At 41.5% G+C, this 25,064-nt stretch overlaps 1 protein-coding gene across 1 annotated transcript in view; it reads left to right on the forward strand.

Moving 5' to 3' along the window:
* esyt2b (extended synaptotagmin-like protein 2b) overlaps positions 1–25,064 on the forward strand; it is a 57,380-nt gene that overhangs the window by 10,874 nt on the left and 21,442 nt on the right. The window contains exons 2-8 of the mRNA XM_034150304.1: positions 1,871–1,912; positions 2,737–2,871; positions 4,580–4,656; positions 7,215–7,287; positions 8,832–8,921; positions 19,005–19,060; positions 24,604–24,724. Of these exons, the coding sequence (XP_034006195.1) occupies positions 1,871–1,912; positions 2,737–2,871; positions 4,580–4,656; positions 7,215–7,287; positions 8,832–8,921; positions 19,005–19,060; positions 24,604–24,724 (594 nt within the window). The remainder of the gene's footprint in view (positions 1–1,870; positions 1,913–2,736; positions 2,872–4,579; positions 4,657–7,214; positions 7,288–8,831; positions 8,922–19,004; positions 19,061–24,603; positions 24,725–25,064) is intronic.

Genomic DNA, 25,064 nt, shown 5'->3' on the forward strand with positions numbered 1-25,064 from the left:
ATTTCCAGGTTCAGATCTGTACCATGTCTCCATGCTTTAATGTTCAAAAAGCTCTTTATTTTTCTCATGCTGCCCTCTGTCTGAAATAGAGATGTCCCGATCTGATCACGTGATCAGGGATCGGAGCCGATCACGTGATTTTCAAAAGATCGGAATCGGGAGAAAAAAATCGGGGATCGGGAATGTTTTTTATTTTTATTTTTATTTTTATAAAATATTTTTATTTTATTTAATGTTACAAAACAAAAATGACCATGTTCACGTCTTAAAGTCATCCTGAGGCCTTCGTTTTGGTTTAAAATTACACAACATCATGTATGTGTTGCTTCTTTTGGGCTTGTTTTCATAGACCTGGTTGCTTATTTCTCTCAAATCTGGCAACAGAGTGGGCGCAGTGTCTAATAGTAGCAGTAAGCTAACAAGAGGCTACGTTCAGCTGGTGCCTCGGGACAGAGAAAATGTCAGGAGTTTGGAAGTATTATAAAATTGAAAGCGAAGGCAGTGTAACAGCCAGATGCAATGTTTGCAAGGCGGAGCTACGTTCAACACGACCAATCTAATACAAACACCACCAACAACACGACGAGTACACAGCGGCCACTCAGGTAACGGCACTGAAACAACCAACACTTTCAGAGACTTTTAAAAGGAAAGAGAAACTGCCCCAGAACAGTGAAAAGGCCAAAAAAATAACAGCCAAGATAGCTGAATTCATCGCGTTGGATGACCAGCCGTTATCTGTTACCTTTTTTTTCTCTTAATGCATTGCATAAAGATCGGATCGGGAAAAATCGGTATCGGCAGATTGTCAAAATCAAATGATCGGAATCGGATCGGAAGCAAAAAAAGGTGATCGGGACATCCCTAGTCTGAAACCAGTGTTCCAGGGTGATGTCACTTTGGGATTTTAGCCTTTGCAGACCATTTACATGCACTAAAACCTATAGAACAACCTACTGGAGAGGAACATTTTAGGTGGCTTTAAACTTAGCTTACTCTCACAGTGTGAAGATTAGAGTGTGTGTGTGTGGTGTGTGTGTGGTGTGGTGTGTGGTGTGTGTGTGTGTGTGTGTGTGTGTGTGTGTGTGTGTGTGTGTGTGTGTGTGTGTGTGTGGGTGTGTGTGTGTGTGTGTGTGTGTGTGTGTGTGTGTGTGTTGTGTGTGTGTGTGTGTGTGTGTGTGTGTGTGTGTTGTGTGTGTGTGTGTGTGTGTGTTGTGTGTGTGTGTGTGTGTGTGTGTGTGCACAGATTTTTTTAAGGAAAGGAGATGAAAGCCTTCCTCAGGTGGTACTGAAAACTGTGTGGGCGTGACCTTCACTTTGAAGAGAGTTTTGACTTCCTGTCATCTTTCTTTTTCATAAAGCGGCGACTTTACTTCAATGAGACAAACAGTGTCATCCATCAGAACAGAGACTCTCTCTCTCTCTGTTGTCTTTGAGTTGTTTTTGTGGTGACGGTTGCAGAAACACTGTTGAATGCCAAGTTATTTGAGATATTGAATGAGGCTTTCTTCTTCTTTCTCTGGTCTATTTAATCACATCTTTTACCAAAAGCGTGGTTAGCCTTGCTTTTGAAACTTGCTCTACATACAGATAAAATAATTTGACACCATTTGAAAAGGTAGAGATGAATGCTCAGCATGCTTTTGCAATCATTTAATGAAATATCTCAGCCTTTTTTAGACAGACTATTCACCTTGGTGCCTTGTATTGAATGCAGTGATTTAAGCTTTTTAAACTCAAAATCCTTGTCGTTTAAAGTCAGACGTCGGAGCAAATCATCCCCACATGCAACCTGCCTTTTAAACGATGTTGTATTATCATTCAAACCAATATATTTAAGTGATTACCTCCTCTCTTTTCTCAACCCTAGGTCCACTTCCCAGACGTAGAGAGGGTGGAGTGGCTGAACAAGGTAAGAATTGAGTGGCCGTCTCTTTCTTGGATTCGTCCGCCTGACTGAAGCTCTCGGGTTTACCTTCTGTGAACTGGAGGAAAAGGGATGTGCTCTCGCCTCCTCACACTGGGAGGGTGTGTGTGTGTGTTGCCTGGCTGTACACACACACACACACACACACACACACACACACACACACTCTGCAGCACACTGGACTTAACATGCAGGCTGGTCTCTGCAGCGCTTAGAAATCCATTAACCCCTGTGAGTCCCTATGGCAACGACCTGGATGTAAATTGTAAAGCGCACATAAGCACACAGGAAACGGATCTTAAATCTACAATTCATTTGCTGTTAAGTCAGTAAGGATTCTACCTTAATAACACTACATTTGGAGTGTTTTAAACTAGCTGTCTGACTCTCAGTTTCAGGGATGTAGCTACGATGGCAGCTTCAGAAAGGATGCAGATATTAAAACACAAATGTTCCACATGCAGAAACATCTTCATCAACTTGACAACACATGCAGCATTTAGAGAACATTCAGCCACTTGAGGACACATGCAGCGTTTACTAAAAGCTGCAAATACAGAACGCTGCAAGAAGCTCCCTTTAAATGAATGATATGATGGAAAAGGGTATCATATATTAGTCGGTTTCTACATTACTCCTCTTTTAATCTTCACTTCCTTATAGTCTACACTTCTTGCTGAAAACACAGCTGTTCAAACTAAAGCACCAGCACTTAAAATGGCTTATTTAAAACGAGCACTCTGAGTTTTCATGGGAAATTGATGTTATTGTACAAGTCTTTGGACTTGAAATGCAACGTGTCCCCTCAGACGGTGAAGCAGATGTGGCCGTACATCTGCCAGTTTGTGGAGAAGCTGTTCCACGAGACCATCGAGCCGGCGGTGAAGGAGTCCAACGCTCACCTGAGCACCTTCTGCTTCAGCAAGATCCACCTGGGAGACAAGGTGAGCTAATGCTAATGTCCCGCAAGAAGTGCAGTACAAATACTTCGTTACTGTACTTAAGTACATTTTTCTGGTATCAGTACTTTACTCCACTACTCCTCTCATATGACGCACACCTGCACACTTGCTCGCCTGTTCCACTCTTTGTTTTCCGAATGCCAGGAAGTATTCTTGCCTCGCTTCTGAAGCAAGTGGGTGTTTCTCAATGTCGAGTACGCTTGCTTGGTAGCACATGTCTGCTGAGCATCTTGCTTCAGAAGCGAGTCAAGAATACTTCCTGGCATTTGGAAAACGAAGAGTGCAACAGACGAGCAAGTGTGCAGGTGTGCGTCATATGAGAGGCCCCGCCTCTTACATTTTCCGCCACAGATTTGGGGAAATTGGTCCGTGCGCAAAGCATTGTGGGGATTTTAAGACCGCGGAGTCTACACATGTGCAGCCTCGAAATTTCTCGCTACGAAGTACCCCGGGCTCGTAGAATTCCAAGTATGCTGGACATTGGAACAGTACTTCGGCGGCACTCGATGACGTAGTATGCTTGAAATCGTGGCTCTGCAGCAACTTTACTCGACATTGAGAAACACCCAGTGACTCGGAAGACATGTGCTACCAAGCAAGCGTACTCGACATTGAGAAACACCCCGTGCTTTCTCTGCTGCCGCCCCTAAACTGTGGAGCGACCTGCCCTTGCTAATCAGACAGGCTCCCACACGGTCTGTTTTAAAACCCACCTCTTCTCTTTAGCATTCGGAAACAAGTAGATTGTTGCTTTTATTTGCTCTCAGTGGTCTATTGTTTGTACTATATGGTTGTTTTAATTTTTAATTTAATTTTGTAATTGTTACGTTTATTCTGGTTTGTTTTGTGTTTCGTATCTTTTATGTGATTTTATACTTATTTTTATGTTTTGTGAGCTGAGCTGTGTGATGTTATATTTGATGTATCTCTCTGTACAGCACTTTGGTCTGGAGGTTTTAAAGTGCTTTATAAATAAAGTTGGATTGGATCTTAGTGTCGTGGACTCCCCATTGATCAGCTGTCACAAAACACAGTAAATGGAGCATTAGCTTTAGCCAACATTGCTCATTTCCAGCTGTTGTCCTCAGCCAGATGATAACAGACACCTTTTTAAAATCACAGCATTAGTTATAAAGAAAGGATGAAAGACAAGTAGATACAGGCGAAAGGATAAAAGAGAACAATCAAATGCAAACAACACACGTTACTACATACATGTCACATATAGCACATACAAATGCTGGTCAGTGATGTCTTAAAAAAATCATGAATTCAAAGTGTTATTTAAATAAAGCTTTGACCCTTTCAGAATACAATTTAGTTTAGTTTATTTGTTTATAGTGTCGTGGACAGTCCCCATTGATCAACTGTCACAAAAAACAGTAAATGGAGCAGCTTTAGTCAACCTTGCTCATTTCCAGCTGTTGCCCAGATGATAATAAACACCTTTTTAAAATCACAATACATCAACAGCAGTGAGCTAATGCTAATGCTAACGTCCCTGCATGTCTCTGAGAGCGAGCACATGTTTATTTCAGCAGCTACAGCAGGTGTCGAGTGAACATATACATGCCGTCACATGTGTTTCATAAATAGTTTCCATGTGGGGGTCAGCAGGGGGTCGACCTTGGGGGGGTGTTGCTGTTGATAGACTGATGAGGTCATAATGCTTCCTCTGTTTGTGCTGCAGCCGCTCAGGGTCAACGGGGTCAAGGTTTACACGGAGAACGTGGACCAGAGACAGATCATCATGGACCTGCAGATCAGGTGAGACCCACAGGAAACCATTATGTAGTGTTGATTATAGAGTGGTGCAGGAATGAGTCCTTCAGGAAACCATTAAGTTCTAGCTTTAACTGATTGTGGTGTAACATTGAATACGATTATAGAGTGGTACAGGAATGAGTTAAACCTGGCAATGGCTCAGCAGTATGAGTCCTAAAACCCAGAAATAAGCCAGCCGCCTTTAGCTTAGCGGTGGTGACGTGAAGTCATGTGATCGTGCTGTAGTTCCTTTATAGCCCAACATTAGCCGCCTTTAGCTTAGCGGTGGTGACGTGAAGTCATGTGACCGTGCTGTAGTTCCTTTATAGCCCAACATTAGCCGCCTTTAGCTTAGCGGTAGTGACGTGAAGTCATGTGACCGTGCTGTAGTTCCTTTATAGCCCAACATTAGCCTCCTTTAGCTTAGCGGTAGTGACGTGAAGTCATGTGACCGTGCAACCCAGTCTCACGGCATTTCGTGTTATTAGTCACAAAATTAATTGAATCTATTGATTCGTGTTCACCAACACGATTTTCACATTTTTTTCGTGTCAAACAGAACGATTTTAAATGCAATGTATTTCTATTGGTAGTATGTTTCGTGCCTGCAACACGTCTTTTTGTCCGGTCGGGTCTTGGAAGACCAGAAGCTGTGTGGTTCATAAAAACATGTTCTTACTCAATATCTTACCCTAAGCCTAACCCTATCCCTTTTATTTTAAATTGTATAATGTCTGAGTTTTTTTGCCGTCATTGAGGAAAAGAAATGTCTCAGAGCCTCAGAATACTGACATCTGTATTTTATGTCATCTTTTTTTCCTTCTAATTTGTTATTATTTGGTGCAGGCACGAAACATACTACCAATATAAATACATTGCTTCTAAAATCGTTCTGTGTCAGAATACTGAAATCTGTATTTTTTTAAATGTGTTTTTCCTTCTAATTTGTTATTATTTACATTGCTTTTAAAATCGTTCTGTGTGACACGAAAGAAATGGCGAAATCGTGTTGGTGAACACGAATCAATAGATTCATTTCGTGACTATAACACGAAATGCCGTGAGACTGTGTTGGACCGTGCTGTAGTTCCTTTATAGCCCAACATTAGCCACCTTTAGCTTAGCGGTGGTGACGTGAAGTCATGTGACCGTGCTGTAGTTCCTTTATAGTCCAACATTAGCCACCTTTAGCTTAGCGGTGGTGACTTGAAGTCATGTGACCGTGCTGTAGTTCCTTTATAGCCCAACATTAGCCACCTTTATCTTAGCGGTGGAGACGTGAAGTCATGTGACCTTGCTGTGGGGACAGGTAGGGGTAAAATGTTAACTAATTTCTGAGTTTTAGGACTCATTCCTACACGAATTTCTCCCGTATGCTTTCCATTACGATTATGATTGGTTAAAGGCATTTAAAAAAGTGTTTTGCCTATGATCCAGGCCACAAAATGCTTCTCTCACATTGCAGTCAAGCTCCCTAATACCAAAGAATATATTATTTTGTTTATCTGGGAGAAATAAAAATGTCAGACTCAGGAGAGGAGTGTGTTCACGGTGCTGCCACTCAAACCCATATTGTTTTAGAAGAGTCAATCTGAATTCATGCCGCACAACACAAGTAATCTTCCCCTCAGCAGTGAAGTTTGTTCCCTCGCTGAGCGGCGGGAGATATGCTGCCTGTCGCCTGCAGCTCTTTAGCTATAACCCTTTGTTCCATTACTCCCTGAAATGTTAACTACCAACCACTTCTCAACGCTCTTTATGTGGAGCTGCAACAGGAGGAAATGTTTGTTATGCATTAGTGATATAACTCCAGCTCTGTGACAGGAGCATAAACAGTAAACAATGCGGTACGTATAAACTACATAACAATAAAAACAGGAACGCTGGAAGGCGGTTTGAAGTTATACTAATTTCTAAGTACATTGAGTGGCTTTTGCAGTAAAAAATGCTAACTATGCAGTATCTAAAACTAGATTTATACCACAAAATCTCTGTTGGAAAACCCCATGATGCATGTTTTTTATTTACAACAGGAGTAAGAGAAGTCAACATGATGTTCCTAAACCAACATCCTGGCTTTACTGACCATAAAATTCCTTTTAAAATTGATAAAAACCTGGAAAAATTGCTTCTATACACCGCCTGAATGTATGTGTGTATGCAAGTGTGTATGTATGCATATATAGGTGTATGTGTATGTATGTATATATGTGTGTATGCAAGTGTGTATGTATGCATATATAGGTGTATGTGTATGTATGTATATGTGTGTATGCAACTGTGTATGTATATGTATGTATATATGTGTGTGTATTAATAGGTACATGTGTACGTGTGTAGATATTTGTCATTTCAAACAACCCCTATGTACTTTTTCGTTTTTATTTGATTTTACACATTTTGTTATGTATTTAATTTGCCATTTTCGGTCACTAAAGAGATATGATTTGCAAAACTGTGCTTTTAATATAATGTGCCCCCTATTAAAGAATACAAATAAATAAAAAAACATGGAAAAATGTGCTTTTTTCCAACTTATTTTGTGTTTTTTCCCCTTTTAGTTTTGTTGGAAACACAGAGATTGACGTGGACATCAAACGCTACTACTGCAAAGCGGGCATCAAGAGCATCCAGGTAAGAAATCCTCTTTATATCTGCCTCTGTCATTTAATGGGCTTCTTCAGGAGCAGCTTTAAAGTCAGGACAGCTTATAAAAAGTTATTTGGCAAGGAGGTCCTCTCGTCTCTTTTTGTCTTATCATTCCTCTGCAGTGACATCTATCAAATGTCTGCATATAAAAAGCTTTTAGTCTAATGATTCAACTTCCTCATGTCCGCTGCCAACTCACACTGATGAGGCCGGCACGACTGATGATGGAAACAACACAAACAATAACAGTGTAATATGTAAGCAGCCATTATGAGATGCTTTACAACTAAGCCCGTTCAAAATAAAAGCATACGAGTCTCTGAGGTCGCAGGAGCTCCAAAAGACAAACGCTACGGACACATCTGGAAAACAAAAAGTCTTACACTGCAGGAATCTGTTGTTTTTCATTGTATTTGATTGTGTTGTAACCCCATTTGATTGATTATAAGACTACTTATAGTATAGTACTTAAATATTAGGATTACCTGTTTAAGCCCCCCTATTAAGTGTATGTTATTAAAAAATGTAATTGAGTGATTAGGTAATTAAAGGACAGTCACATATACAGTACTATATACTTATATGAGAAGCCCCCCTCTTGACTACATGACTGTGTTGTTGTTGTTGTTGTTGTTGTTGTTCCCGTCTGTCCTTGGCCTTTCTGTGTTCCAGCAGTGGAACAAACACTGAAAACAATCAGTGTTGGTCCTTGGAGACCGAGGGGTGTTAGGTCTATACCTGGGAGACATTTACTGCTGCGGCCCCCATTATGTAACTCACTGAGACCTACATATCTCTGCGGCTCATTATAACACACACACACACACACACACACACACACACACACACACACACACACACACACACACACACACACACACACACACACACACACACACACACACACACACACACACACAGCAGGTGCATCATATACTACTGACGGCTTTGTGAGGAGAGGGTTCAAACATTTTAAAAGGTTAAAACTATATTATAATAATAACAAATGAACCTGGGATTGTGTGTGTGTGTGTGTGTGTGTGTGTGTGTGTGTGTGTGTGTGTGTGTGTGTGTGTGTGTGTGTGTGTGTGTGTGTGTGTGTGTGTGTGTGTGTGTGTGTGTGTGTGTGTGTGTGTGTGTGTGTGTGGTGTGTGTGTGTGTGTGTGTGTGTGTGTGTGTGGTTGTGTGTGTGTGGGTGGGTGGGTGGGTGGGTGGGTGTGGGTGGCTGCCTTTAGAGCAGGGGTCAATGCATCCTGAAAGTACAGATTTAACACGAACATTAGTGCTGTAATTTGAGCATCCTTGTCCTCAGCAGCTTTGTGATGACCACCTGACACATGCAAAGCTCTTCCACCTCCATAATCCTTGTTGTTATCATTGTTTGTCATGGAGAAGATGCAGGGTGTGAAGTCAGACTGGGATCTAGTTTCCAGACGGTCATGTGCTGCAGCTAGCGGCTCCACAGAGGAATGTCAAGGGCCAACAAAGTGTGTGTGTGTTATCAATATATCCCTGTTGTGTTTCCATAGATCCACGGCGTGCTGAGAGTGGTGATGGAGCCGCTGCTGGGAGACATGCCTCTCATCGGAGCTCTGTCCGTGTTCTTTCTCAAGAAACCAGTAAGTCCACACACTGGGAATATCACACTGAGACAGAGAGGGCAGAAGTACACACATCCTTTACTCAAGGAGAAGTACAGATACTCGTGTTTAAAAATACTCTGGTAAAAGTAGAAGTACTGACTAAACTTCTTTACTCAAGTGAAAGTAAAGAGGGCTTTGAAATGTACTTCAGTAAAAAGTACCCATAACTAGCAGCTGTTTTAAAGAGTACCTGACCTCCCTTTATATTAATAGAACAATAATGTCATTGTTAGCTAATGAATGTTTCCATGCTGAACAACGGCAACATGACAACGTTTTCATTGGTCCCTCTTCTTTAGAGAAGACCAGGAAATGATGGATACACGGATCGTGTTCAAATCAATAGGCACGCAATGACTCTAAATAATAATGATCACGCCACCAAACACACATTCAAACTAAAGGAACCAGCCTGTTTGGGAAATGTGAGAAGTAGAAAGTACAGGTATTTGAGTTCAACATGTAAGAAGTAGAAAGTACAGGTATTTGTGTTCAACATGTAAGAAGTAGAAAGTACAGGTATTTGTGTTCAACATGTAAGAAGTAGAAAGTACAGGTATTTGTGTTCAACATGTAAGAAGTAGAAAGTACAGGTATTTGTGTTCAACATGTAAGAAATAGAAAGTACAGGTATTTGTGTTCAACATGTAAGAAGTAGAAAGTACAGGTATTTGGGTTCAACATGTAAGAAGTAGAAAGTACAGGTATTTGTGTTCAACATGTAAGAAGTAGAAAGTACAGGTATTTGAGTTCAAAATGTAAGAAGTAGAAAGTACAGGTATTTGGGTTCAACATGTGAGAAGTAGAAAGTACAGGTATTTGTGTTCAACATGTAAGAAGTAGAAAGTACAGGTATTTGAGTTCAAAATGTAAGAAGTAGAAAGTACAGGTATTTGTGTTCAACATGTAAGAAGTAGAAAGTACAGGTATTTGAGTTCAAAATGTAAGAAGTAGAAAGTACAGGTATTTGTGTTCAACATGTAAGAAGTAGAAAGTACAGGTATTTGAGTTCAAAATGTAAGAAGTCAGGATAAAAAGTCGTCAGAAAAATAAGTAGTGTAGTAAAGTACTGATACCAGAACAATGTACTTAAGTACAGTAACAAACTATTTGTGCTCCACTACTTCTCACCTCTGCACTAAAATAGACCTGTGTATACACCAGTGAATACAGTATGGTGCGAGTAGAGCTTCTTATGAGTAGGATACGACACATTCAGGGTTCATTTTACATTAAGTGGATGCTTTCGTTTTGTTGTGCTAACGATGGCATTTCTGTGAAAATCACATGCTGAGTATCTTTTAAACCCCACGTCGGTATTTTAGATTCTCATTGCAACTCATCAAAACAAATCCCTCTTTGGTTTCCTGGCAGAAAACATGTAAATTAAAATCTTCTCTCAAATCACCACTGAATTGCAGAATCATTTCATTTCCTCATCTGGCCTCGCTCACGCTCTTGCAGCTTAACACCCGTACAGGATTTATATCACTTTATATTATGTGCATTTCACATAGTTGCAAACGCATGCATCATCTCCTGTGCAGAAACACTGCTGCAGAACTGTCTGGCCCGATGTATCCAGTATGTGAGCACCCAGTGGAAATATAGCAGCGCTTTAAATAGCTGCACATCAAGCCAGCCCTACTTTGGCAGATCTCTCCACCCCGGGCTGAAGCTCAAGGTGGAGGAATGACTGGAGCCATGAAATCCCCATGTTTACTGTTACGCCCAGGACTCTAGGGGAACCTAGGCGCAGCACTAAATTGCCCTCTCCCCACTCTCCCCACTCTCCCCACTCTCCCCACTCTCCCCACTCTCCCCACTCTCCCCACTCTCCCCACTCTCCCCACTCTCCCCACTCTCCCCACTCCCAAGAAATGGACAATGAGACAGAAAAATGCCTTTGGTCATTTTAATTACCTGTTTGTTTTTAAAGGAGGCGAGACAACCCACATAAACAAATAACCCTGGGCATACATACATCTTGCCTAACAAAATAAGTAAAATAAAATACAGGCTTCTTACCTAACCTAACGAAAAAACAGGAGAAAACAGGATTTGAACAAAAGAAAAGGGTGTCGCACTCCTGGGCAAAGACAGGTTAAATTAGCTTATCTTTACAAAGATACCAGAAAGTGCAAAAGGACCGGTAATCGTTAGATGTAACCACACAGAACAATAGATCAGGTTTTCTACAACAGTCACGGCGTTGGGAGTAGGAGAGGTCGATGAGCGAGAGGGCAGAGGGACTGCGTGGCTGCAGCTTAAAGGTCCCATGTCATGGCCGTTTCTACTGATCATAATTCCATTGTTGAGGTCTACTAGAATACATTTATATTGTGCAATGTTCCAAACTCACATTGGTTTCTCATACAGCATCTCTGTATAGCATGTGTATTCACTCTCTGTCCTACACGGCTTGTGTTATGTGTTATGTGTAACGTTGCTGCCTTCTTGGCCAGGTCAGCATTGAAAATGAGATTTTATCTCAATGTTTTTATCTGGTTAAATAAAGATTAAATAAAAAAATAAAAATGTTGGAGCTCCTGCCCCCCCCCCCCCCTGTGAGCCCAGTGGCCGTCTGCGAGACAGCGAGACCCAGCGCGAAACACACACACACAGCTTGTGGGTGTGCCCAGGCTGAGTTCCGCGGTGTCTCGCAGACCCCACACCAGTGAGCCAGCTCACAGTGTCCCGCTCCTCGCAACGTCCCGCCGAGTGTGTGTGTGTGAGGAAGTCCGCGGATTGGTCCAAATGTAACTGCTCCGCGGACGTAACGTAACGTCACTATACCAAAGAAGTAAACAATGGAAAATGAGAAATGTCCAACGAGGCGTTCTGGGGCAGCATAGACAGGTCTTTTCTGTGTTAGAGTTTTACTCGCTACAGGGTGTACTTTGAGGGTTTGTGACTCTGCAGACCGTTCACATGCAGAAAAACCTTCATAACACACAAGGGGACGGGTAATAACCAGAAAATCATGACATGGGCCCTTTAAATACTCCTGTCTCTTCAGATGGGCCAATCAGCATGTCGAAGGCAGCCAATCAGCTAACGGGCACCATCTGCTTACACACACACACACACACACACACACACACACACACACACACACACACACACACACACAGCCACACAGCCACACAGCCACACAGCCACACACACACAGCCACACACACACACACACACACACGCAGCCACACAGACTCTCACAGGAGAAGGGTCATAACATTACACACATTGGTATTCAGGAAGATGGAGGGAAGATATAGAAAAAAGCAATTTCCTGCGAGCACAATAATCTCTACGCTGTGGATCCACGTAACTCAGCTTCCTTCTCACTTTAAGTGCCGTGCAAGGCCTGATCCTGGGTCAAATAAAACATACCAGACCATAAGAGGCAGCTCAGCGCAGTGTAAATAAAAAGATGCTCAGCTGTGAGAGTCTGGATCAGCTGGACTGTCTTTAAATAAGGCCTTATGAAGCAATGCATGATGGATATCTACATCGACAAAATGGGTAAATGAACAAGTAATGAGTGCTGCATAATGCCTGAAATAATGACAACATGATGCTTAAGAATAGCTGGAAATCTGGGGAAATTCACGTAACAATTAATCATTCAAATAAAAAAGGACAGTCGTTTTGATACCAATCCCCCTCAAAATACCCATCAGGTTACAGCTTCACAAAGTTGAGGATACCCTGCTGTAGTATGATAATTATATAGCTAGGGTTTACTGGAGATAACAACACAATTAAGTACATTCAAGGGATCAGATCAGGGACCAAAGTGTTAGAAAGGAGCTCTGCTAAAAGAGTTCTGCTAACTCTCTGCCAACATCCTGTAAGAGGTCATTTTTACAGAATAAATAAACGTCATGTGACACTTGTATTTGCATTCTTGAGATGAGATGTTTGTAATATCTGAATATGAAGCTACAAGGAGAGACTTAGCTAGCTTAGCACGTAGCATTTTCAGTAGAAGAGAGACGGGAAAAATAATAGATAAACAAATGCTACAGACAGAAACAGTTTTTTGTTGTGATCATCAATTCGCATGTGTGTTCTGTCAGACCCACGTGGTGTTCTGTAGAAATCTAGAAGGAATTTGGTTTAAAGGTCACCTATTATGCAAAATCCTCTTCTTCATGTCTCTTCTTCATCAACATGTGTCCCCACTTCTTCATGTCTCTTCTGTCCTGATCCATTTTTATAAAAACCTGTCTGAAAATGGCTGATCAGATTTTGGCCACTTTATGATGTCATAACGATGTTTTGGCTTGTGTAACCATTAGCCAATCAGCAACCAAGGTAACCCCCCCCACCTTATCACCTGAATCTCCTCCTAGAGCACCATTGAGTTCTTTGTAACCAAATCTCTCTCAGAGGGGCGTGGGGAGGGGCTCCTTATTTTCATCTGAAGTAACAGACAGAGAATCAGCACTTTGGAAACAGGGCTGAAACAGAGGGGATTATGGGTAATGCTGCAATGATCTGTTTGGTGTTTCAGCCAATCAGAGACAGGCTCTGGATATATCTGAGACCTGTGATATATTGATGAGAAACAGTCTCATAGGGGACCTTTAACTTGAGTTTGAACGGAAGTTAAACGCTGTTACGTTAGTGAATTAGGCCAAATTAAGCACAGTTGTACAGTCCCGTGCTCTCCCCTACATCCTTGTTACCTAAACACAGCAAAAGTATGGCTCCATAGGAATCATTAAACACTTTCCCACCACACTGAGACATGTGCAGAGCTTCTCTCCCTGCAGCATCGGTGCATCTGCTGCAGAAAGTAGGGTGGGAAACCCTCATTAGAGCTGCTTCAGCTGGAGGAATCAGATCAAAGCTGCTGAGATCCCCCCTACACACACACACACACACACACACACACACACACACACACACACACACACACACACACACACACACACACACACACACACACACACACACACACGCTCCTTTACTTTCTCCCGCTGTCTATTCCTGTATCCAATCTGACATACCTCCTGCTGCTGCTTTTACTAATGGAAACAGGTCGGGTTTTTGCTCTAGAACACTGTTAATAAAAAGTGTTTCGACATGAGTTTGGGAGGATTACTTTAAAAATCCATGACAATTACATGTAATACAATTTAATCAGTAAACTAATCTGAAAAATCAACATTGACTGACATCAAAACAACAAACATCTGATTTTGCAGTCCTCTCCTGCTGATGTTCAGGTGTATATCAGTGTGTAGTGTCTCTACTTTAAAGAGTCCTCTCCTGCTGATGTTCAGGTGTATATCAGTATGTAGTGTCTCTACTTTAAAGAGTCCTCTCCTGCTGATGTTCAGGTGTATATCAGTACGTAGTGTCTCTACTTTAAAGAGTCCTCTCCTGCTGATGTTCAGGTGTATATCAGTATGTAGTGTCTCTACTTTAAAGAGTCCTCTCCTGCTGATGTTCAGGTGTATATCAGTATGTAGTGTCTCTACTTTAAAGAGTCCTCTCCTGCTGATGTTCAGGTGTATATCAGTATGTAGTGTCTCTACTTTAAAGAGTCCTCTCCTGCTGATGTTCAGGTGTATATCAGTATGTAGTGTCTCTACTTTAAAGAGTCCTCTCCTGCTGATGTTCAGGTGTATATCAGTATGTAGTGTCTCTACTTTAAAGAGTCCTCTCCTGCTGATGTTCAGGTGTATATCAGTATGTAGTGTCTCTACTTTAAAGAGTCCTCTCCTGCTGATGTTCAGGTGTATATCAGTATGTAGTGTCTCTACTTTAAAGAGTCCTCTCCTGCTGATGTTCAGGTGTATATCAGTGTGTAGTGTCTCTACTTTAAAGAGTCCTCTCCTGCTGATGTTCAGGTGTATATCAGTATGTAGTGTCTCTACTTTAAAGAGTCCTCTCCTGCTGATGTTCAGGTGTATATCAGTATGTAGTGTCTCTACTTTAAAGAGTCCTCTCCTGCTGATGTTCAGGTGTATATCAGTATGTAGTGTCTCTACTTTAAAGAGTCCTCTCCTGCTGATGTTCAGGTGTATATCAGTATGTAGTGTCTCTACTTTAAAGAGTCCTCTCCTGCTGATGTTCAGGTGTATATCAGTATGTAGTGTCTCTACTTTAAAGAGTCCTCTTCTGCTGATGTTCAGGTGTATATCAGTATGTAGTGTCTCTACTTTAAAGAGTCCTCTCCTGCTGATGTTCAGGTGTATATCAGTATGTAGTGTCTCTACTTTAAAGAGTCCTCTCCTGCTGATGTTCAGGTGTATATCAGTACGTAGTGTCTCTACTTTAAAGAGTCCTCTCCTGCTGATGTTCAGGTGTATATCAGTATGTAGTGTCTCTACTTTAAAGAGTCCTCTCCTGCTGATGTTCAGGTGTATATCAGTATGTAGTGTCTCTACTTTAAAGAGTCCTCTCCTGCTGATGTTCAGGTGTATATCAGTATGTAGTGTCTCTACTTTAAAGAGTCCTCTCCTGCTGATGTTCAGGTGTATATCAGTATGTAGTGTCTCTACTTTAAAGAGTCCTCTCCTGCTGATGTTCAGGTGTATATCAGTATGTAGTGTCTCTACTTTAAAGAGTCCTCTCCTGCTGATGTTCAGGTGTATATCAGTATGTAGTGTCTCTACTTTAAAGAGTCCTCTCCTGCTGATGTTCAGGTGTATATCAGTATGTAGTGTCTCTACTTTAAAGAGTCCTCTCCTGCTGATGTTCAGGTGTATATCAGTATGTAGTGTCTCTACTTTAAAGAGTCCTCTCCTGCTGATGTTCAGGTGTATATCGGTATGTAGTGTCTCTACTTTAAAGAGTCCTCTCCTGCTGATGTTCAGGTGTATATCAGTATGTAGTGTCTCTACTTTAAAGAGTCCTCTCCTGCTGATGTTCAGGTGTATATCAGTGTGTAATGTCTCTACTTTAAAGAGTCCTCTCCTGCTGATGTTCAGGTGTGTACAGGGGTTAAATTGGGCCGGGGCACATAGGACGATGCTCTGACGTCATCACCCTCGCTCATTTGTCATTTGTTTAAGCCATATGTTAAACCATCTCTCGTTCTTAATATAGACTTTATTTAGGGTCGATATGTGTTGACTTTACTTTAAAATAGCAGATCTCTGTGACATGATATAGTTTTTCCGCTTAGTGAACGTGTGTCTCTGCTCTGATCAGGAGCTGCAGCACCGCGGCTCCTTCGTGCAGAGTCTGCAGCGGTGTGTGTGTGTGTGTGTGTGTGTGTGTGTGTGTGTGTGTGTGTGTGTGTGTGTGTGTGTGTGTGTGTGTGTGTGTGTGTGTGTGTGTGTGTGTGTGTGTGTGTGTGTGTGTGTGTGTGTGTGTGTGTGTGTGTGTGTGTGTGTGTGTGTGTGTGTGTGTGTGTGTGTGTGTGTGTGTGTGTGTGTGTGTGTGTGTGTGTGTGAAGAAATGTTTGAAAATGTAAAGTAAAATGCTTCAATCTGTTGCACTTTAAGCACACATTACTAGAGACCTGATCTAGGGGGTACAACTCTAAACACCCATATGAAAAAGATCGGTTTACATTTTAATAACCAAATATATGAACATAACCAATAACCTACCATAGCCAATAACAAATAAATGTAACTTTTATTTGTGTTGTTCATTCATATCTTATTTTACCAGTTAACATTTATTTATGCATATTTTTATATCTCTCCAGTTTTAAACGATATTTTTGGTTTACTGTCCTATAGTATACATTGAAATGATTTCAAACCTGTTTATCCAAATAATTATAAAGGAGTGCCTTGGAAATATGTGTTTACATAAATTGCATTTATCTCTCTCGCTCGCTCCCACGCCCACTTTGCCTGTGAGCTGCGGGCGCCTGATAAGCCAACACCCCCCATTTCATCACTTACAGCGCCCATCGTACAGGGAGAATGAAAAGTGTAACCGGGGTGAAAAGGGTGCTATCTTTACTTAATTATGAATGTTGTTACATCAAGGCTGAAAATTAGGATGAGCGCAAACAGTCAAAAAGGGTTTTTTCCCCCCCAGATCTGGCGCCCTAGGCGACCGCCTATGTCGCCTATGCCAAAAACCGGCCCTGTACACCATGCTAAATGTATGTCTGCATAAAGCTGAGTTATGATCGGTCATAATAACACAGAATTTGGTGATGATTAAATAGTTTACAGTGAGATTTACTCCCATACTTTTGGCCATACTCACGCAGCCCTACAAATGAATTGAGATTTCCACACAAATGTTCTTTAGCAAGTGTGCAGAGCACTGTTGAGTTCAAAAAGGAATTTGAAGGTTGGATATTTGTAAACCTTTTTTTGTGTATATATATTAATAATTTAAGATGTAAATTAATTCCAGTTTATTTGTAGTACTTTCTATTTTTATTGTGACATTTGGTGGCATCAATGTGTGCATTTGATACAGATAATGGAGCAGTTGCTTTAGGGCCACAGTGTATATCCCTTAAGGTCAAATAATGAGATCCTCGACCTCCGCCCCCCTCTCGCACCTCCATACAGAGCCCCCCCACATATCAAATCCCAACTTAACCCTTGGGTGTATATCAGTATGTAGTGTCTCTACTTTAAAGAGTCCTCTCCTGCTGATGTTCAGGTGTATATCAGTATGTAGTGTCTCTACTTTAAAGAGTCCTCTCCTGCTGATGTTCAGGTGTATATCAGTATGTAGTGTCTCTACTTTAAAGAGTCCTCTCCTGCTGATGTTCAGGTGTATATCAGTATGTAGTGTCTCTACTTTAAAGAGTCCTCTCCTGCTGATGTTCAGGTGTATATCAGTATGTAGTGTCTCTACTTTAAAGAGTCCTCTCCTGCTGATGTTCAGGTGTATATCAGTATGTAGTGTCTCTACTTTAAAGAGTCCTCTCCTGCTGATGTTCAGGTGTATATCAGTATGTAGTGCCTCTACTTTAAAGAGTCCTCTCCTGCTGATGTTCAGGTGTATATCAGTATGTAGTGTCTCTACTTTAAAGAGTCCTCTCCTGCTGATGTTCAGGTGTATATCAGTATGTAGTGTCTCTACTTTAAAGAGTCCTCTCCTGCTGATGTTCAGGTGTATATCAGTATGTAGTGCCTCTACTTTAAAGAGTCCTCTCCTGCTGATGTTCAGGTGTATATCAGTATGTAGTGTCTCTACTTTAAAGAGTCCTCTCCTGCTGATGTTCAGGTGTATATCAGTATGTAGTGTCTCTACTTTAAAGAGTCCTCTCCTGCTGATGTTCAGGTGTATATCAGTATGTAGTGTCTCTACTTTAAAGAGTCCTCTCCTGCTGATGTTCAGGTGTATATCAGTATGTAGTGCCTCTACTTTAAAGAGTCCTCTCCTGCTGATGTTCAGGTGTATATCAGTATGTAGTGTCTCTACTTTAAAGAGTCCTCTCCTGCTGATGTTCAGGTGTGTATCAGTATGTAGTGTCTCTACTTTAAAGAGTCCTCTCCTGCTGATGTTCAGGTGTATATCAGTATGTAGTGTCTCTACTTTAAAGAGTCCTCTCCTAGTGTCTCTACTGTAACTTGTTTCCGTGCTTTAATGTCCAAAACTCACAGTAATAAGATCTCAAATGTTGTATCGTGTTTCCATAATCCTGTAATCTGTAACCTCCCAAGCCCTTATCTCATTATCCTCTGGAAACTAATAAGCCCTTCTACTGCTTCTTAATAATATATTTTAATAAGCAGTTGTTTCTGCATTCATTTCCATACAAAGGTGTCTACTTTCTGGTCTCTGGTTGTTTCTTAATATTTGTGCACACAGCTTTTAAACACTAAGAAGCTGCAGCGACCAAACTAATTGTATGTATTTACATCCGTTCCCACCATGGTGTGCAGTGAGATAAGTCACACATTTTAAACAGAGTTACGGCTTTGTTCTCTGAAGAAACTTTTCCCCACAACTTTTTATTTATTTTCTAAGGACTTTACGTCTGCTCTAATTAATCAGCAGGGTTTGTTGGCCAGGATAACGTCTTAAAAGTGAAGCACAAGGGGCGAAGGACGCTATAAAAGGAAGGCGTTTGATCAATTTAAAGTAATTTAATCTTGCCTTTGTTCTGTTTCTCAGCTGGTGGACATAAACTGGACCGGCCTCACCAATATTCTGGACATTCCTGGGCTCAAGTAAGAAATACAATCTGTCTTTGTTGTCTTGTGTTGGAGAGAAATAGAAAAACAAGGAGGAGATTTGCAGTGTTAGGTTTCAGGAAGTTGGACACAGCTGTGAAACTGCAACCATAAAAATACCATTCATTTTAAATTGTTTTACCATTTGACCTTTCAGAAATGCAAATTAAAATCAGCTCTTTAGGAAAACCAATATCATGTCTGTGGGTTTAGTGGATGCACGATAAGGTCATGCATAAATAAGGAATGATTTTTGCACCGAGATACTGAAAACACATACTGGTTCTTTCAATGGGTTTTATAAGTGTTTTTCCACTGGATCCTGCCACTGAGAGTCCATGCTAATGGTGTTTTTACCTGCTAGGATGTCCTTGTCCTTGTCACTCTTGCAACAAATCCCCTGAGTTAATATATTGAAACTCCTGCTCTGCTCTCAAGATGCATTTCTTCCTATGTGTGTGACGTTTGCATCGCAGTACACAAACACTGTGAATAATCAGCCTGAGTGATGTGGTTTCCTCGTTCCTGCTCACTTTATCTCGATTAAATGAAGTGGCTTTTCGCCCCCTGGGGTGTTTGTGTGGGCTGAGCAAAAGACACCAAATGAGAGTCGATTAAGAGATGCTAACATCCCAGCACAATTACCGCCAGCTGATTGGTTCATGCATTATTTACACGCCAAATAAAGTGCATGAATGCTGCATGTGAATTTATTGGATTAATGCTGCATACGTCTCTGTCAGGTCTTCTGTTGTTGATTCCTCCGTGGGCAGAGATGGAGAAAGTACACACATCCTTTACTCAAGTAGAAGTACAGATACTCGTGTTTAAAAGTACTCTGGTAAAAGTAGAAGTACTGACTAAACTTCTTTACTCAAGTAAAAGTAAAGAGGGCTTTGAAATGTACTTCAGTAAAAAGTACCAGCTGTTTTAAAGAGTACCTGACCTCCCTTTATATTAATAGAACAATAATGTCATTGTTAGCTAATGAATGTTTCCATGCTGAACAACGGCAACATGACAACGTTTTCATTGGTCCCTCTTCTTTAGAGAAGACCAGGAAATGATGGATACACGGATCGTGTTCAAATCAATAGGCACGCAATGACTCTAAATAATAATGATCACGCCACCAAACACACATTCAAACTAAAGGAACCAGCCTGTTTGGGAAATGTGAGAAGTAGAAAGTACAGGTATTTGTGTTCAACATGTAAGAAGTAGAAAGTACAGGTATTTGTGTTCAACATGTAAGAAGTAGAAAGTACAGGTATTTGTGTTCAACATGTAAGAAGTAGAAAGTACAGGTATTTGAGTTCAACATGTAAGAAGTAGAAAGTACAGGTATTTGGGTTCAACATGTAAGAAGTAGAAAGTACAGGTATTTGTGTTCAAAATGTAAGAAGTAAAAGTCTTCAGAAAAATAAGTAGTGGAGTAAAGTACTGATACCAGAAAAATGTACTTAAGTACAGTAACAAAGTATTTGTACTCCAATACTTCCCAGCTCTCCGTGGGGGTGAAATAGATCCATGTAGCATGTGCTGTGACATGTGCTTGTGTGAATGGGTGTGTGACGCCCAGATGGTGAAATCATATCTGCAGAGACGGAGTTCCTTGAATGCATCAGATGGACAGACAGCATCAGCTGCTCACTTAAAGGCTCGCCCAGTGACTCACCGACAATAATCTCTGTTGGGATCATTCATTACGCAACACGTGTCCGACTTGTTTACATCTGGTAATGGGTCAAAGGTGTTGTGATGGTTTCAAAATATGATTAAAAACAAGACTAGCTCTGTGAGTCTGATCCAAGGATCAAATGCTAAGGCTAACAAGTCATGTGACCGTGCTGTAGTTCCTTTATAGCCCAACATTGGCCTCCTTTAGCTTAGCGGTGGTGACGTGAAGTCATGTGACCGTGCTGTAGTTCCTTTATAGCCCAACATTAGCCTCCTTTAGCTTAGCGGTGGTGACGTGAAGTCATGTGACCGTGCTGTAGTTCCTTTATAGCCCAACATTAGCCGCCTTTAGCTTAGCGGTGGTGACGTGAAGTCATGTGACCGTGCTGTAGTTCCTTTATAGCCCAACATTAGCCTCCTTTAGCTTAGCGGTGGTAACGTGAAGTCATGTGACCGTGCTGTAGTTCCTTTATAGCCCAACATTAGCCTCCTTTAGCTTAGCGGTGGTGATGTGAAGTCATGTGACCGTGCTGTAGTTCCTTTATAGCCCAACATTAGCCTCCTTTAGCTTAGCGGTGGTAACGTGAAGTCATGTGACCGTGCTGTAGTTCCTTTATAGCCCAACATTAGCCTCCTTTAGCTTAGCTGTGGTGACGTGAAGTCATGTGACCGTGCTGTAGTTCCTTTATAGCCCAACATTAGCCTCCTTTAGCTTAGCGGTGGTGACGTGAAGTCATGTGACCGTGCTGTAGTTCCTTTATAGCCCAACATTAGCCTCCTTTAGGTTAGCGGTGGTGACGTGAAGTCATGTGACCGTGCTGTAGTTCCTTTATAGCCCAACATTGGCCTCCTTTAGCTTAGCGGTGGTGACGTGAAGTCATGTGACCGTGCTGTAGTTCCTTTATAGCCCAACATTAGCCTCCTTTAGCTTAGCGGTGGTGATGTGAAGTCATGTGACCGTGCTGTAGTTCCTTTATAGCCCAACATTAGCCTCCTTTAGCTTAGCGGTGGTAACGTGAAGTCATGTGACCGTGCTGTAGTTCCTTTATAGCCCAACATTAGCCTCCTTTAGCTTAGCGGTGGTGACGTGAAGTCATGTGACCGTGCTGTAGTTCCTTTATAGCCCAACATTAGCCTCCTTTAGCTTAGCGGTGGTGACGTGAAGTCATGTGACCGTGCTGTAGTTCCTTTATAGCCCAACATTAGCCTCCTTTAGCTTAGCGGTGGTGACGTGAAGTCATGTGACCGTGCTGTAGTTCCTTTATAGCCCAACATTAGCCTCCTTTAGCTTAGCGGTGGTGATGTGAAGTCATGTGACCGTGCTGTAGTTCCTTTATAGCCCAACATTAGCCGTCTTTAGCTTAGCGGTGGTGACGTGAAGTCATGTGACCGTGCTGTAGTTCCTTTATAGCCCAACATTAGCCTCCTTTAGCTTAGCGGTGGTGACGTGAAGTCATGTGACCGTGCTGTAGTTCCTTTCTAACTCATTGGCGTTCTGTGTATTGTTGGCCTTCTTCAGAATAAATCATCCCTGCAGCAATCTTTCTTGGCGATCAATAGTTTTAGAGAAATGTCCAGTCATGGTGGCGCCACTGGACCGGTCAGGGGGATCAGAAAGTAATTTAAATTCATCGTCAATGATCCAAGAAGATCTGTAGAAAAGCTCCATCCAATAGTTGTTATGATATTTCAGTCTGTGGTGCATTGACAGACTTCTCTAGAGACACACTGGAAGCATCGCTAGAAGCACAGCTGTCTGTTAGAGGAGGATGTGAACACAGCATCACATTATCAAGTGTTTTCAGACAGAGCCCTGAAATAAAGAAACAAAGAAACCCACTTTTTGTACAGCTTGCAGGCAGGTTTGTGGGTTTGTGGGTTCTTCCAGTGTTTACGCCAGTGAAAAATGCAGCAATAAGCGCTGATGCTGCAGAAATCCCTTTACAGCCCCCCACCAGAGAATGCAATCGGCTCACAGGGAAGAGCCGTTTCCACGGAAAATAATCAGCTTTATTGTTCAACTGAATGTTTCTCCAGACAGACACAAACACAGCAGGCTTAATTAAGATTATTGCATCCGCGTAATTTGTGTTGTTTAGTCGTTTCTGCCTTCAAAAGAGCTCATTTTCAGGTTGAAATTAGTATTTAGGTGACGTATCCAATGTGACATATCTCCATGCATTAATGTTCAAAAAGCTCTTATTCCACATAGATAATCATATACTCACAATATACATCATGCATTGCTTCATTTGGGAAGGACTTAATTTACTGCAGTGATTTCAAACCCCCTGGTATTTGAATCAATACTCCAGCGAACTCCACTTTTCTCCAAAATGTCACAAAGTTTCTGGCTGGTGTGCAGAGTAACTCATCAGTATTTAAGGGCATGTTCTGGGTTTGGAACATGCCAACTAATAAGCATCCTCGACCTAATTCAACAAGCCACCCAGGTGAGGAGTTTCTATATTTATAATCCCAATTACACACAGACTGCCACCAAGAAACTGCACTAGTGGACCATTACAGAACACATGGGACCAATACATCAGGTCTGCTGTTTTAGAAAGCGTCCAAAGGTGTGTATTTTGTAGATTTAGCTGTTTCTGCAGAGAGTAGATCACTCCTAATTAGGAGAATTCGATAGTAGAGGCATCCAAAATGTCCAAATAGACACTTTCGAGCGGATTTAGAGAGGCTATATTCTGCTTGTTGTGGTTCTCCCTCTCCTGTAGTGTCTACTGTAGGTTTTAGTGCATGTAAATGGTCTGCAAAGGCTGAATTTCCACATATTGACATCACTACGGAACGTCAACACGTGATAAGCTAAGGGGCGGGACATCTCTAAGCGGTTGACCAATCACAACAGAGCCAGTCAGCTAATCAATCAGATGTATCTGTGTATACTTAATGTGTGATTTTGGACTCTTACAGATATCGATTATTATAGAATATAGATTACTATAACCTGGAAACACATAGGATGAGACATTTAATAGTAATTTAAAAAAAAATGAATAGGAAGTAAATCGTTCAGAGAGAAGTTTCCTCGCATCACGCTGACGTTCAAAAATGTTTTTATAAACCGTAAATAGTTTTTTTAAGGTTTTTCTATTCTGTTCTCTGTAAAGAACAAAACCTAATTGATACTTGAGGCAGTATACTTCCTTAATCTGTGCTAAAAACCCTGTTGTTGTTGTTGTGATAAATGGACAGCTCCACTGTATTCCCTTGGAGGGACAGCCTGAGCAATATCCAATATCCTCCAGAAGATGAGGATGAATTTTCTCCGTAATTAGATTTTTTTTTTCGTGCCATGATTGCAATTTTCCAGCTGTGCCGCGGCGGCTAAATTAATAAAAATAAAAAGGAGAGCCTGTGTTAGATGCCTTCACTGTCACTGAATCATTAGTGGACACAGACACAGACACACACACACACACACACACACACACACACACACACACACAGACACACACACACACAGACACACAGTGGATGTGAGTGCAGAAAACCGAAGAAGAGATCGGCCCAATTAAGGAAAATACATTTTAACACAGTCTTCAGAGTGCAATGACAAAAAGGTGACACACACACACACACACACACACACACACACACACACACACACACACACACACACACACACACACACACACACACACACACAGAGAGTGGTTGGCTCTCAGCTGTCACATGCTTGAACCGACTCCAATTTTCCTCCTTGCATGTAAATCAGAAGTGCTCCGTACTAAGCTTGAGATTAAAAGAGAATATTTATAACCCAAGGGCGCCCTTTTCTGTCTGTTAAATAATTCACTGCTTTCTCTCTGTGTTTGTGTTCTTCCCAACACTCACAGGGGCTTCTCTGACAACCTCATTCAAGACATTATCTACAGCTATCTGGTTTTACCCAATCGCATCACAATCCCACTGGTGGGGGACGTGGAGCTGGCAAAACTGCGCTTCCCCATGCCAAAGGTAGGATACATACGCCTCTTTTTTACAGACTAATTCAATGAGAAGATGCTCAAACAATCACACTTGTTGTACCCCAGTTTTACATGTTTTGTTATGCATGCTTCTTAGTTGACATTAAGCTGTCTTTGGCTCTTTTCTGCTGTAACAAATGCACATGTCCTCTCTGTTGGACGTATAAAGGTATTCTGATTCTGATGCATTATTCCTTGACATTTTTTGGACATACATCTCCATTGGTGTTTATGATTGTCCTTCCCTTAGCATCAATTAATTGAATATAATATACCTGTAATTTTTGCTTAATGGTATAATCCAAATAAAACAGAAAGACAGTGAAATA

This window comes from Trematomus bernacchii, unplaced genomic scaffold (assembly GCF_902827165.1).
Source record: "Trematomus bernacchii unplaced genomic scaffold, fTreBer1.1, whole genome shotgun sequence".
Lineage (NCBI taxonomy): Eukaryota > Metazoa > Chordata > Actinopteri > Perciformes > Nototheniidae > Trematomus > Trematomus bernacchii.